Source organism: the organism of the source record quoted next, unplaced genomic scaffold (assembly GCF_019419815.1).
Source record: "Pyrus x bretschneideri cultivar Hongxiangsu unplaced genomic scaffold, Pyrus_bretschneideri_v1 Contig57, whole genome shotgun sequence".
Classification (NCBI taxonomy): domain Eukaryota; kingdom Viridiplantae; phylum Streptophyta; class Magnoliopsida; order Rosales; family Rosaceae; genus Pyrus; species Pyrus x bretschneideri.
This window is the reverse complement of record NW_025999795.1, coordinates 796,970-812,278: the sequence shown is the minus strand read 5'-3', so window position 1 is coordinate 812,278 and position 15,309 is coordinate 796,970. Positions and strand designations below refer to the sequence as shown.

Here is a 15,309-nt window from a genome sequence, read left to right as displayed (position 1 = left end):
AGTGTCATAATATAGTTAGTTGAATTTTTTTTTCAAATTTTCAGTCAATTATACTATTACATTTTGTATATCAGACCATATTCTCGATACTGAAAAATATCTCATTGTTTTGGGGCAGAAGAAACATATTGGCAAGTTGCAACAAAATTCTTCAAATATGAAGTAAAAATAAATTAAAGAAAAAGTTTGAGAAAGATAGTCTTGAGGGAATGATGAAATATGACATGACCATAAAAAAGGTGAAGTGGTACTACCCAATCGGCACGAGAGACATATTATTTACTGAATCCATAAACATTTAAAAACGCAATAGATTTGTTATCGGCAGCCAAATCACACATATTAATATATATCGACTTTGAAGAATTTTCAAAAGAACTTTAAATGTATATTTCTCAAATTCCAAGTATCCTGAAACTATCTTTGTTCTAACGTACTTCCGCCACTAGACTCGATTGCATTGTGCTCCACCCATGCATACACACACAAACGAAATACATTTAATCGCACAAATCACAACTTAATTAATCTTAATTTGACATAACCGTTGGAAACCATTCTTTATTTAATGAATTTATTAAAGAGAATTTTAAAGAAAAACTCCTCGTACTATTTAATTTAACGAAAAACCACATTTGTACATTAAAAAGTCAATTTTGGTACTATTCACTTTACCATTTATTTTGTTATTTTCGTTAAAACTCAAAGTTTTCAAACTCTTTTAATTAATTTTCCTTTTATTAAAACAATATACCCTAAAAGTGATTTTTTTTATTTTCTTTAATAACAATAGAAATCATGTGATATTAAAAATCAATTAAACCATTTCGTATTAGACTATAAATAATTATAAATCATGCATGATCTCCTTTTCATGCCATCTTCTAATTTAATACCAAAAGATCCTCAAATCCTCCCCAACCAATTCACGAGCGACATATTTTTGACCAATATATATAGGCTCGTTTGGAAGTGTTGTAAAAATGACTAAAAGCGTATTAAGATGAATGTTTTTTGGTTTCAAAGACACTTAGAAGTGATTTCTGAAAAAAAAAAAAAAAATAGTTAAGAGCTTTTTTGCGATTTACTTACACTTTAATTAAAAATTGGTTCAAAAAATATTTTCATCAAAAAACTTTCAGCCACTTTAAAAGCACATCCAAACGAATTCTTAAACAAATCAAGAATGAAATGTTTGGTAAATAACCATTCACATAGTTCCAATAGATTTTTATAGTATGAACAAAACACACGTAACATTGTTTACAACGTAAGCAATTGCATAGCAAAATCTTAGATTACAAGGTGAATAACGCACATCAAGCACTTCTTTGCCATACCACATTTGTGCTCTCCTAGTATCCAATAGGAAACCGACACGTCCGTGAACAAATAACTAGGTTTTCCTAAAACACATAATATCCAATAAAATAAAAACAAAAGGAAAAATACACCGGTGGAGCCACCATGGTTGGTAGTTGGTAGCAAGGCCAGACTCATTCCTCAATAACTCAGACGCCTCATGTTTTGAGTTTCTTTTTTGAGATTGCATAATTAGTCTGGAATATCATTATCTTGACGTGCTCTCGTTTCGTATAAGTTATTAACTACAATATACCACGCCAGAATTCGAAACTCGCACGTGCCCAAAACCAAAAACCCAAAACCAAACGAGAATCATAAATGTACCACCATATGATGGCTCGGTGATTGGAAACAAATTTCAAATCCGTATTATACACAGCACATCCTAAGTTCGATTTCTAATACAGATGAACCACGTAACAATGATAAAAAAAGGCTGAAATATTTTTGTAAAAATAGGCTGCCTTGACGAGACCATTAGTTTTTTCATTTTTACGAAAAAAATTAAAAAAACGAGAATCATAAATGCAGTGGGCACAAGAATTTTCATGGAATCCAAACACTCCTCAAATTTTTATTTGATTTTCGTTTTGGTGGGGCCTTTTTCTCCTTTTGGCAGCATTTTTCCCCTTTCCATTTTCTCAGGAAAGCCTACATAATAATCAGAAAATAAAGTATTTTTTATAACAATTAGCCAGAAATTAAAATTAAATAAAAACAAAAATAAAAAAATAAAAGAAAAATGAGTGAAGTTAACGCCAAGCGGATGCGACGGTGAGAGTGCGGCTTATCCAACCAAAGCAAACACCTCCATTCTCTTCTTTAACCGTGAACGCCGAGTTGACTCGGTTTCCCGAACCCAGTCGATTCTTCAACGACTCGATCATGTTTGGTCCCATGGGCCTCAACTCGAACCCCGCCATCCCCATGCGGGCCCGCCACTTCCCAAACACTTCACACCTTTCCACGCGATCCCTACCTTCGCAAGCAACCGAGTTCGCTACCTTCCGACTCAGCGCCTCCTCCACCTTGACTCGCTCCGGGTTCTCCCTCGGCACCGTCGCCTCGATCGACTCCAGCAGGGCTCCGTAGTACGCGCAGCACTCGTTTACGCGCGCCATGAAGGGCGCGGTGTTGGTGTTGAGCTCCTGCTCGACCAGCGTCACCACACGCGGCGCCAGTCCCTTCACGCGCCGCAGGAGCTCGTCGCGGGGGTTGTCCATTGACACGCTCTCGTCGGGCATGCTGTACAGTTTGAAAGCGAAATTCACGGCGATCGGCTCGTCCGGTTCGCAACCCAGCGATTCCCGGTTCAGGTCGCCGATTTTCTGGCTCACTACGTTGAATTCCAGACGGACCCCGAGTCGCTGGGCGTCTTGACTCAGTTTCTGATGGACCATTCTCAGCCTCTCCTCCCCGCCATTATCAGCGACGGTGGTGATCTTCACGACAGCGGGCCTGACATTCTGACGCGCGACGAGCGCGTGGAAAAGAAGCACGTACTGACCACCCTGCCCTATGTCGAAGTCAATCACATGAACCTTACTGGTCGCTGATTGGTCCGTCATGGTCGCTTCTAGGATTGCGAGGTTAGCGGCCATAAATCCGAGTCTGAAACACGGAGATAACTCGTAAAGCGACTGAGTCGACCCGGTATGCTCCTGCCTAAAAAGCTCCGCTATCGGAGCCGGGTTATCAATCGGGTTGACCCGAGACTTCAAAGCTAAACCCATGAACTCCAGAAGCCTTTGTTCTGAACTGGGTCTAGGATTCGCGACCTGGGTCGAATTCATCCGGGTGAGGATCTCCATAGCGGCCTCAGATTTCCCATCAGAAATAGCCGTCGCGGCTTCCATGAGTGACTGCTTGGAACACGTGGAGGTAGCAGGAGACGCCACGGAGGACGAGGAAGACGACGACGAAGTAGGCGACGGCGAAACGGGCTTCTGGTTCTGACTCGGAGCTGCCGTACCCATCAGATTCTGTATCGTCTCGGACCACTCGCTGTTGGTTTTGGTAATGACAGAAACAGCGTCGCCTTCGTCGTCCTCGTCGTTATCGTCGAGAAGCTGTTTCTCCAACTCTTGCAGCCTGTTGCTAAACATCTTCTCGGAGTCCACACCTCGGGTCTGAACCGGATTGTTGGGAACCAGATTGTTAACATACGACATCGCCTGTGGTGCTGGCTGGTTAATGGGCTGAGGGCGGAGCTGCTGAAGCATAGGCAACCCGAATCGCTGATGAGGCAAAATCGAGGTGGACGAAAACGAAGACTCGGAGCCTGAAAGTGATGACCCAGATGAGAAGTCTATCGGAGATAACGGCGAAATCGGAGAGGAGTGCTGGAAACTTCTGGCCTTGAGGGAGCGGAGATAGAGATTTTGGCTCGGATTCTGGTGGGGGTTGTAGTGGTTCTGCTGCTGGGCTTGGAACTCCGCGAGCGTCCGCTTTCCAATGAGACCGGCTGCTGGGTTTTGGGTTTGGGGTTGGAATTGTGTTTGGCGAGCGATATGGGATGCGGTGGGGTCGAGGAACAGGCCGGGGAGCTGGGATCGGTGGAAGGGATTGTTCTGAGATGGGTTGTGGCCGTTCATGGCTGCGGCGATGGAGATGGATCGCCCGTTTGGGTAGAAGTCAGGAACGCCGCTGCCTCTTCCGCCGTTGTAACCGCCCGATTGCATTTTTGTTTCCTGTCTGGGTTTCTGAGAGCGAGGAAGGGAAAAAGGCTAAAAGTGGTGGGTTTTGAAGAAACGCATGGAAGGAGAAGAAGAGACAGTTTCGGTTTCTCTCTCTCTCTCTCTCTCTATCGCCTTGAATTCATTTGTAATTGCGATGAAATTGTGATTACAACTCGGGCAGATTCCAACTCTAGAGAGAGAAAGTGAGAGGAGAGAGAAAGTGAGTTGCTTTTCGTCCTGGTTTTTGGTTTTTTAGTTGTCTTCCCTTTTCGTTTTTAAATCTGAAATTCCGAAATGCATCCACGCGAGTATGTACGCCATCCAATTCCGGCCGTTGGATTTTCTTTTGGGGCTCGATCTGTGACGATGGACGGTGTTCATTACGCGTAGATATACTCTTCCACGCGCACCTCATACTTTCCGTTTTGAATTTACAATCAGAGGACCCGCACGAGATTGAAGGGAGCGTGGATGCACGTACCAACATAACATATGAGTATGTAAAATGCCAGATAGCTGTTCGATAATTATTTTATTTTTAATTTTCAGCTTTCATTTTCACTTTCATTTTTTTAAACTGAACGAAAGTTGAAGTTTTGTTTAAAATTGAACAAAAATTGAAATTTTATTTGATAATTATTATTTTTTTTTTTAAATGTGAAGATTGAAAACCAAAAACTCTAAATTACTTTCTTAAGTTTACTTTTTAGCTTTTAGTATATCTATTTCTTTAAATTGAAAACTAAAATGGCTACCAAATAAGATTTCAGTTTTCAAAAATATGAAAACTAAAAATTAAATGGTTATTAAACGATCCATAAACTTACATTTATTTCTGCTCCAACACACTATATTTATGTTCTTATTGTCATTTATTTTATTTTATATTTACTTCCTCTATTTCCTCCACGAATTTGTCATCCACAGTCGATTTCTACCTAATTTCCGTCTTGGCTATTGTAAATGACTAATTTCTCGGATGTCGACATGTTTACTCATATTCTAACCAAATTTTCATTCCATAAAGTCATATTATTGTCATTAAAATTATTTGTTTGTCACCCTTCCTTAATGTTATTTTATACTTTTATACTTGGTCTTTATTGAAATTTAACAATTTTTTAAGAAAAATGCATAAAATTATGAGTAGATATTACAATATTTGAGGGGAAAAAAAAGTTTATTAATGATTACTTAGAATAATTTGATCAAAATAGGAGTTAAATGGCAATCAAAACAGCTCCTGGCAATGATAAATCACACGATAATGGTTAGAGGATGAAATTTCTCTACATTTTTTTCAATCCTTGAAAAAGTAAATTATCGTTACAAAGTCACAAACTGGTCGTTCGATTCATGAAAAATAGACAAAACATTCCAAAATGTAAAGGAGGAATTTGAGGAGCGTGCACTCACACGCTGCCTGGCGAGGTGGGGGTTGTGTATTTCGTTTGAGTGAATAAGATGATCTTTATTCGGCAGTGACCATTTGACACGACAGTTACGAAGTATTCCAAAAGGCCTTCGACCGGAGACCCGAATGCAATCCAGAACACCACGGAAGCGACCCCCCGACCACGTGTGGCGAATGGTGTTGAGCTGTGAGGCTGCGTTATGTGACCGCCCCCGTCACTGGAGAAGTCACGCTGTGCTAGCTCGCGGATTCGAAATTCTGGTTGCTGGTTTGTCGTGACGGACGATTCCCGGTTGACTCTTGGTGGGATTACGGACACGCGTCGGTTTCTGTAGAACAGGGGTTTACGTATGAATGTGGTGATTTAACCTGAATTTTGTCTACGTCGCCAACCCCCAACCATTAGAATTTTTTAGCTCTGACATAATTAGACTTTTTTAATTAATAAAAACAGAACCATATATTGCTAACATAGAGTAAAGATTCTCGTCAGATTCTTTTTATGAGTATTTTAATTAGATTCGTTCATCGTACATACTACAGTAAGAAATCATTGTAAATTTTTAATTTAAAATTGAATATAAACAGTACCTGACAAAAACGGATCTCATGATGCACGATGAACAAATGTAATTAGAGGATCCCGAGATCCTCACAGATAGAATCCGACGAAGATCCTTTCTCGTTAAAATATACAGCTGCTCCAACTTTTTTAAGCTTCAACATAAAATCACAAAGGGTTGTGTAACTAACAAAGTAGATGATTAAGGGCTGGGTTTGATCTTTGCAGTTGAAGTTTTGAGTTTGATTCTTCTTCTCTTATCGCTTATATCTAAATGCTTCAGCATGTCAATTATATGGCTACAATACTTGAATGAGATGAATAATAATTTTAAATAGTAAGAGTCAGTTAAGGTATGCAGAATGTAGTTGGCATTAAGGGTGCAATTTGAGTTCGTTCAACCTGAATTTGTGCATGTTCAATCTGATTTCAAACCTGATTGGGTGAGTTAAAATCAAGTAAAAAAGGGCCCAAATCCAACCCAATTAATTATTGGGTTGATGTTTTACCAGCCAATGTCAATCCAAACTTAACCTGATTTCTAACTCGAATTGTTCATGCACATATTATGTGTCCCACTTCATAATACATAAGCTATATACAAGTTTAAGAGGGCTATACTTGAAATTCATTGTTTGATTTTCATTTGCATATGAATGATTGTTACGTGTAAAATTGAATTTTAAATAATTTTGACGTTATTTGGTTCAAAATTTGAGATTTATCTTACAAAATAATGTCTTACAAGATTGAACTTAATAAAGTTGCGCAAATCCGAATCCAACACGAGTAAGTCCAAGCTCAATTTAAATATGTACTTGAACCCAACTCAAACCGAATTAGTAATGTTGAGTTATGGTTGGGTTGACCATCTAACCCGCCCAAGGTGTACCCCTAGTAAGTATTCAAGACTTATTTTAACATCTTAATGCATAATTGATAGTAGATTTTATGGATTTTCCTGCTCCAAATCACTAAAAAAATTAAAAGTTTAGTAATTTGGTTGTTACATTATAATTGTCACACAACTTGTTACCTGATGAAATGATGGTTTATGTTTATATAAATTTTCCGAATAGATTATAGTGTGCTAAAGAAATGAGGTTTCATGACCCACCATCATGGATGGGTTTGGCCAAGTTCTTGTAGTTCCAACTTTATGATGGTGAACCGAACCTAGAATAATTTAGTTTATATATTAGGTACATGAATATCCATTGCATGTGTGTGGCCACAAATTATGTTCAAATTAAGCGCATAGTAATGTTGTACGTGTAATTAATATTTTTGGGGAGTTACAAACAAATAAATAACCTGTTTGATAAGTCCTAAACTTATGTATTGCTTGTTGAACTTAAAATTAAACTATTTTAGAAAATTGTTTAAAAGTATTTTTAAAATGGCTGAAAGTTTTTTCGATGAAAATATTTTTAAAACAAATATTTAGTAAAAATTCAAGTGAATCATGAAAAAGCATTTTAAGTTCTTTTAGAACCTAACAATATTTTTACTAAAAGCGCTTTCGGTCATTTTAAAATCACTTTCAAATAAGCTCTAATTCTCTAGCCTATTCTCGAACCATAAAGATTCAACCGTTTTCTATGTAAACATAGATGTTAACCACTTCTTTTCAACCCAAGGTATTTGGGTTTTTACTCTCAAATGCAAGTGAATAAGTAGAATATAAAGCTCATGTCAAAATATTTTCTTATTCGTTTTCTGGAACAAGTCATTTTAGGCATTTTTCTCATTTTTTTTTTCTGAGATAATATATGTCGCTTGTTGAATGAGATATCATTTTACCTAATTGATGTAAGAATCAACTCATACTTCATCATTACATCATTCAAAATTTTCTTACATAATCCAACTTTTATTTTGGGTAACACAAGCATATATTACTCAATTATTTATCTGGGACCCCAAAAATGGATATTTGCGTGGGAACAAAATTATAAAGTGAGACATGGTAGATTGGTGATTATTAATGTTATCCCTTCCAATTCTACTATATACACTCTTTGAAGAGGAGCTTTAACTTGAAATCTGCCATATTTAAGAATACATACATACATACATACATACATACATATATATATATATATATATATGTAGGGAATATGATCCTCTCTGGATCCAATCCATTTGGATCGTCAGGATCTCACCCGCCCAGCTGAATTCTTCCCCCAATTCTAGGTAATTCCTTCGCTATTTTCTCTCACCATGGGTTTCGATTCAATGTTTGCTGCGGATTTCAGTTAATCTGTGAGTTTTTTTGCAGTAACAAATGGCACAATTTCAAAACAACGAGTTGAAGTACGGCGTCAACGACTACTACGACGTTGCCGACTTCGAAGACATTGACGCTTTTGCCAATAACCAGCTCCGGCAAAGCCACGACACCGACTTGGATTTTAATGAAGAAGGATTCGAAAGATGTGAATGGATGTGATCTGGAGAGGATCCTATCCCATTATATATATATATATATATATGCGCTACTATACTGCAAATCTAATTTCTTTAACATGAAGATTGCTATCTTCATTTCATGCTTTCCAAAACCCACCCACTCTTTCGCAACATATAAAATATTAAAAAAATAAAAAAACAAATGAAGCATTATATTCTCAAAGGATATGTCTTTGGACAAGGACATCATGCAGTGTTTTATAATATAAGATTATCGCGACACTGATTCAATTTAAGGTTGTGGTCATGATTTAGACTTATGAATTAGGCTTAGAGTTTAGTTGTTTTGAGATGCATGGATTTGGATACATATTATGCAAATTTTGCCAATGTCCATTTTTAATTGTTTGAGTATTTTTTTTTCCTATTAGTTTTGCCTTTTTTGTGTTGTTTATCAATCATGTCGAGATTCGTGTCTTATCAACATTGTTCGTTAGTGTATTATCGAAGTTTTTGAATAAATATCGTTCATTTGAGATGAGTTTGTAACTCAGTTAATTAAAGCATTTACTTTAATAGCCGAAGTCTAATGCGATTATTATTCTAAATTCAATTCATTCTCTTTAATATTATTTAAAGATCATATATGCTAAAAAGTTATTCAATTTGGAGATTTTTTAGTCATTCATATGCATAAAATAAATGGACGGTTCATCATGAGGATGCTATTTGTTATCAAAACTGTTCGTGAGTTTAACACGTATGGATAACTAAACGATCTCTAAAATGAATATTTGTTTGTAAATATAATATTTAGGAAATATTATCTGGAAAAAATGAAGAATAAAAATTTGTAATAGGTTCCATCATATTGTCCATAGACATATTGATTGCATAACTGACAACGTGGATTTTAGTGAATAAAGAGGAGGGAGACGTTCACCATAAATTTGTTGGTACCCAATTTTAATATACGTCCATCAAAGCATCAGTGGTTGCAACATACTCAAGGTCTCACCACATATAGTAAGATCCTACCACAATAACTATTTATGACTATATAAATAACAATTAAAAATGGAAAGTGTTATTAACATTCTAAAAATCTCATTCTACACTCCTCACAATTGTATTTTTCTTTCCTAATATAGAAAGTTTGAAGTGTAGAATGAGATTTTTAGAGTTCTAATAACAATTCCCTTAAAAATATTCTAATTTAATAATTGATTGTTGTCGAAATTACCGAGAGAAAAGATATAAACTTGAATGCAGAACAAAAAACATATTTGCTCCAACAAATGTAAAATTTTTCTTCAATATTCCAAATTACTTAGTAGTCAGCAATACGAAAAAATGAACGATCAATGATTAAATTGAAAAAGAAAAAAAAATATTATGTTTGCTTACTTGTTAATCTAATAGATATTAGCATATGCCTATACACTTTGTGTGTATGAACACATTTTTTTAGAAAATGAGAATGAGAGAGAGAGAGAGAGAGAGAGAGAACGTGGGGGGAGTGTGAGGTTTTTGTTTTTGGTTTTTTTTTTAAATATTAGAGATATTTTAACATCACCTGTAGATAAAGCTTCAATAAAAAATAGTAAAATTTGGACCTATAAAATTAAATTATTGCTCATCATTTTTTTGCGTAATAGAAGACTAAGTTATTTTTTCATTATTTATTAGTTGAAAAATAGAATTTCATTAATTAGTAGAGATAAAACCAAATTACCCAGTAATCTGGAGTTCTGAAGACTCCCCACGTAAAACTTGCTGAACTCGTTTATTTTAAAGATAAATCAATTGACACGTACAACTTTAATTTCTACCAATATGGTATAAAATACTTCTCCTATTGCCTCACATAGGATGCTGATAAATTATCAATAAGGTCCACATTTTTTTTTCCTTTTCTTACATTTGTTTTACAATAATGCTAAAGTCTTCAATTATTCCCCCCACCCAAAAAGGAGAATGAAAAACAAAAAACCAACAAAAATAACGCCTTATCTCATTAAGTGGGAGTCCATTATATGAATCATATATTGCCGTTGTGCTCGGTTTTGTGTCAAACCTTTCGTTACCTCTAGGTACTCTATACATTTTCTTAGAGTATCTTTCCATGTTTTCTTAGGGTTTCCTTTATCCATTTCGCTATGAGTCTCAATCTCATAATCGGAAGACAAAAAAGCAAAGAGAGAAAAAAAAGTTAGAAAAGAATCCCTATCTAAACTTGTTCATTTGGCTTAAATACAAAGCTAATTAAATTTAAATTTTGAGCATCTTTTCATTAAAAATATAATCATACAATTTGATCCGAATTTTAATTAAATATTTTGCTTGATTCTTGTTTTCGTCTGGTCATGTTTAATTCAATTTCTTAATTAGAACGAAAAGTTTTTGACCACTAATCCCAGTCACTACGCCACCACCCTTTCAAGTTTCAACCTCTAATCACCAACTCTCTTGAACACATTGAAAATTACAAAACTGATCCCTCATGCTTGGAAGAGGTAAGATGTTGGTCAACTATGCTTTTTTATGGTGGACTTTTAGTGACCGAGTAATTCTTGTAATCCCGCACTCGAGATTTTTTGAGACCATGAATCTCACATCAAGAAAAAAAAGTATTTTACATTTGTTTATAAGTAATTGAGTTACTTTTCATATTATCAATTGATTATTCTAATGAAATCTAAACTTTTTTTTCAATGAATTTCATTGATATTTTTGCAAATATAATAATAACTACACATGTCATTAATCGAAACATGGAAGTTATTAGAAATTAACTACCTTGTTAGCCGTTTTAGTTCGACTATATCACACAAACTCATGAAGTAGCAACCATCTCTTGGTTTTTTTTTTTTTTGGTTGTGTTAGAAGAGTCTTAAGTTTGGATTTCTTTTCCCATGAATTTTTTGTGTCACGCCCCAATCCCGACATACGTCTAGGATCGACACGTGACGACTTTTATGGTATCAGAGCCTTGGTACCCAGACCTTTGAATTTTCAGCGGACGCTGATGCTTGCCCTGTAGTATCAGTGGTGTCAAATTTAGAGTTTCCTTAGATTTGTGAACCTTGGAGGGTGAGACTAGTACGTCTAGCCTATGGGATATGAATTGAGTAGTTATGTTGACCGTTCGTTCGAATCATTTACATTGGTTGTGGTGATTCAATTCGTATCAGTTTCGTTGTCTTCTTATTCCAAGTGTTTTGTTCAAGAATGTTGTGTTCTTTTGAATCTGGTGGCTAAAGTTTCCTTAGTGAGTTAGTCGTTGAGGTAGAAATTTAGTTTCGTGGTGAAGTGGTTGTCTTGAAATCCTCGTGTTGGATTTGATTGACAAAAGCGTGAGTGGGGGGATACTTCTTGGATTCGTATTTTTGGATTCTTGAAGTATTGAAAGTGAAGTTGGTTAAGTTCTTGGTGTCGAAGAGAAGGGTGAGGTCCTTATTCGATGTTGATGACGTGGTTGTCAATACGAGTTCGAATAGTGGTGTGGTAGTTCCTTGTAGTTGGGCTTATGGAAATTTCGGGGGCGAAATTTCTGTAAGGTGGGGAGGATGTGATATCCCGTCCCCAAAATGATTATTTTATTTTATTCTTGACGTATTTTGAATATTTGATTGGAACTAGTTCTTTACTTCTCCAAATTTGAGAAAAACAAAGTGAGGGGTACTTTAGTTATTTCCAATTTTCTCGACCTTTTCGGTCAACTCTTGAATTGGTTAGGTAGAGTTCGATTTCATGAGCGCGTAGGCGTAAACTGATCTTATTTCCGAATCAGAACGGAGAAGTTAGAGTCGTTTGAAGTTGGTGGCATTTTGGTAATTTTACCAAAATGCTATAATTGGAGTGAAACCTCCAGAAAAAAGGGGGAGGTTTCTGAAAAATGGGAGAAAAGTTGTTGCTAACCCGTTTTAGGGGAGACTTGGACCCGAAAACCCACAAAACTTGACCCGCTTGTATCTTCTTCATCCGAGCACCGTTTTGGGTGATCCACCGGGAAGTTATCGTGTGAGTTCCCAGAAACAAAACCATGAGGGCGTGGTCGGAGCCCAAAACGAACAATATTGTGCTACGGTGGAGTCAAGCCCCGATATGGTGGGGGTCCAGACGGGGATGTGACATTTTGCACCAAAATCATGTAAATATGGAAGATTTTTTCATTAAAGAAATAACATTGTCATCTAGTTTTACTAACCCACATGTAATATGGGGAAAAGAGAAAGTAGAGATGCTATGATATATTCGCATGTTATAATAAGAGTAAATTATTAGGACTAGAGGAGGCTTCCGGTGGTAGTTCAAATCGGTAATTAGAGGTTTTTCTCTTATAGAGGAACTCGTGACTATAATGCTGAAAACACTTGGTAAAATATTTGCCATACTAGTGTGAAATGTCCTCTTTGTGTTATTAATTCATTTGGATAGTGTGCAATTGATGCAAAGTGAAAATTTGCACTAGTTGTACCACCAACTACTTGATGTTTCAAAGGAGGGCTTCGTGTGGAGCAAAATACATGAGAATTTGGTGAGCAACTAAAGAATCTATGCTACGAAAACCAAATGCCTCTAGAACTCGACACGTGTCAAGCACACAACATATGTGCCACTTGTCCCTTGCCTCACTCAACCTCCTTGTACCATGTGTATTATCGAATCTAATTTTGTGACCAAGAAGCACTTTCTAAATAAAGTCAGTTTTTGCTTCCTCCCTAACTCAAACTAATCGTTATCCTTCCTCTAAAATCATGATACGTGCCATTTTAATTAACCATAGTTATCATACAAATATAAGAACTGGATCTTGGCATCATTTTTTTTTATACAATTTTTTACAGATTTTTTGTAGAGCTTATTTTGTAATGTATTTCACCGATTCAAACTGTTTATCTTTTGAGTCTTCTTTCAAAGAACATGTATACAAAAAATCATCTAAATCTAAAATCATACGATCGTTGAATTAAGAGTTTATGATTTCTTTGTGGAACCGTATTCATGCTTTCACCATAACAGAAAATAGTAATAATGTAAATGCCCTGATTAACCATGGTTAATTAAAAAGACACGTGGCATGATTTTAAACGGAGAATAGCGGTGAACTGCTTAGGAGGTTGAGAAAAAGGGACTCTTCAAAGTATCCAAATTTACCAAATTCCTTTGCAACTTCGTTTCTTCTTGGAGGCCAATTCTCTGCCTTCTTGTTTGGGTGCTCTTTTCATCCCTTCCTATTTTGTACGATCACGGTTAAGCCACGTCAACATTTTATATTGATTTTTTTATAGAGATAATAAGACAATAAACAATAAGAATATAAAATATTGACGTGATTTAACCGTAACTGAACAAATAAGAGGAGATAGAAAGAACACCTAAACAGAAGGGCAAACAATCTGCACCCTCGTTTCTTTCCCGTGCACCCACCACCTCCACCTACAACAATAATTAATTATATTTCGAGGTCAAAACCGTAATGGCACCCTCGACTACTTTATTGGGAAAGCTGTCTGTTTAGGAGTTGGTAGAGCTAAGAGAAGGAATCACTCATAATTCCTGGCAATATAATTTTAGAAGTGTGCTATTCACACATCTTATTTTACTTTTTACATATTTCTTAATACTTTTTATTTTTATTTTCTTCAATTCATCCGATCCGAGAGCCGAAAATTAAAAAGATATGTGAAAAGTAAAATAAGGTGCGTAAATATCACACCCCTAATTTTAAGTTGAATAGGTTTTCTCTCATCTTCGTATTAGTGACTCCGAACGTCACATAGCGGCAAATGAAGTTTATTGTGACATTTCGTACTAGTAGTAGAAGTGTTAAATTAAAAAATTCTTATATTGTAATTGTATGAGTAGTATTGGGCACTACAACAGTACATTCGTGTTATATAAATTAGCATTCACGATAATACAAGGTATTTTAGAGCTCGTTTGAATATATTTTAAATGACTTAAAGCACTTTAAAAAAAATATGAATTCTAAAAGTACTTAAAATGCTTCCTGCAAGAAGAACCAGTTATGTGTTTATGTCGTAAACACTTCAAATTTTTTTTTTCCAAAATTCACTTGCATTTTTACTAAAAAATTATTTAAAAAAATATTGTCACAAAAAACATTTTCAACTATTTTAAGAGCAGCTTCAAAGAAGTCATTAATTATTTTAAATGCGGACTCGTATTTGGCTTGAGAGTTTGAATTTTTTTTATTTTTTATAATATTAGACGGTTTTATTAAAACATCATAAAATAATAGTATAACAGATCACTAAACAAAGTCAATTTAAAATCCAAAGTAAATATCCATATTGGCATTTTGTTAAAAAAAAAAAATATATCCATATCGGCATGAGAGTTAGATTTAAGAGCATTTCCAAAAGAGATGTCAAAATTGCCACGTAGGCATACAACAGTAAAAAATGACAGCAAACTCTCTCCAACCGAACCTTCAATTTCTTACGTGACACTGAATCATTTGAAGACAAAGTCTTTTGAAGTCAAATTTGACAACAAATGTCAAATTTATTAAATAATTTTTTAATAGATTAATATAATATATAATAAATGTTATTATGTTTTTGAAATATTTGATTGGTTGTCTTATTCATTGAACTCCACAAAAAGATAAAAAATTATTAAATGATATTATTATTTAACATATCAGGTGGAGCAAGATACTGTACAAAATATCAAATTGTCACAAAAGATATCAACTATCATTTTAATATTTAAAATTTGACATCTCCTTTGAAGATCTTCTAACCGGAATAAACGGTTCCTAGTTGGTTTGAGTGCCGACTGCATGAAGGACGAGGTCAACGCGCAGTTTGAAGAGTGATGTGCACACGACATCCACCGCCACACGA

At 35.6% G+C, this 15,309-nt stretch overlaps 1 protein-coding gene and 1 long non-coding RNA gene across 2 annotated transcripts; one reads left to right on the top strand and one right to left on the bottom strand.

Moving 5' to 3' along the window:
- Positions 1–1,908: 1,908 nt before the first annotated feature.
- Positions 1,909–4,046, bottom strand: LOC103966125 (scarecrow-like protein 8). The gene has a single exon (XM_009379265.2). It carries the CDS (start codon positions 4,044–4,046, stop codon positions 2,118–2,120), a length of 1,929 nt encoding a protein of 642 aa, XP_009377540.2. The 3' UTR covers positions 1,909–2,117.
- A 3,809-nt stretch (positions 4,047–7,855) lies between these two features.
- On the top strand, positions 7,856–8,654 carry LOC103964309. The gene is made up of 2 exons (XR_669853.3): positions 7,856–8,215; positions 8,301–8,654. It is a non-coding gene; the product is annotated as an uncharacterized LOC103964309 (long non-coding RNA).
- The last annotated feature ends 6,655 nt before the right edge of the window (positions 8,655–15,309 follow it).

What these genes read in the sequence shown, in the direction of transcription:
- LOC103966125 (XM_009379265.2), bottom strand. Translation starts at nt 4,046, where the DNA reads ATGCAATCGGGCGGTTACAACGGCGGAAGAGGCAGCGGCGTTCCTGAC.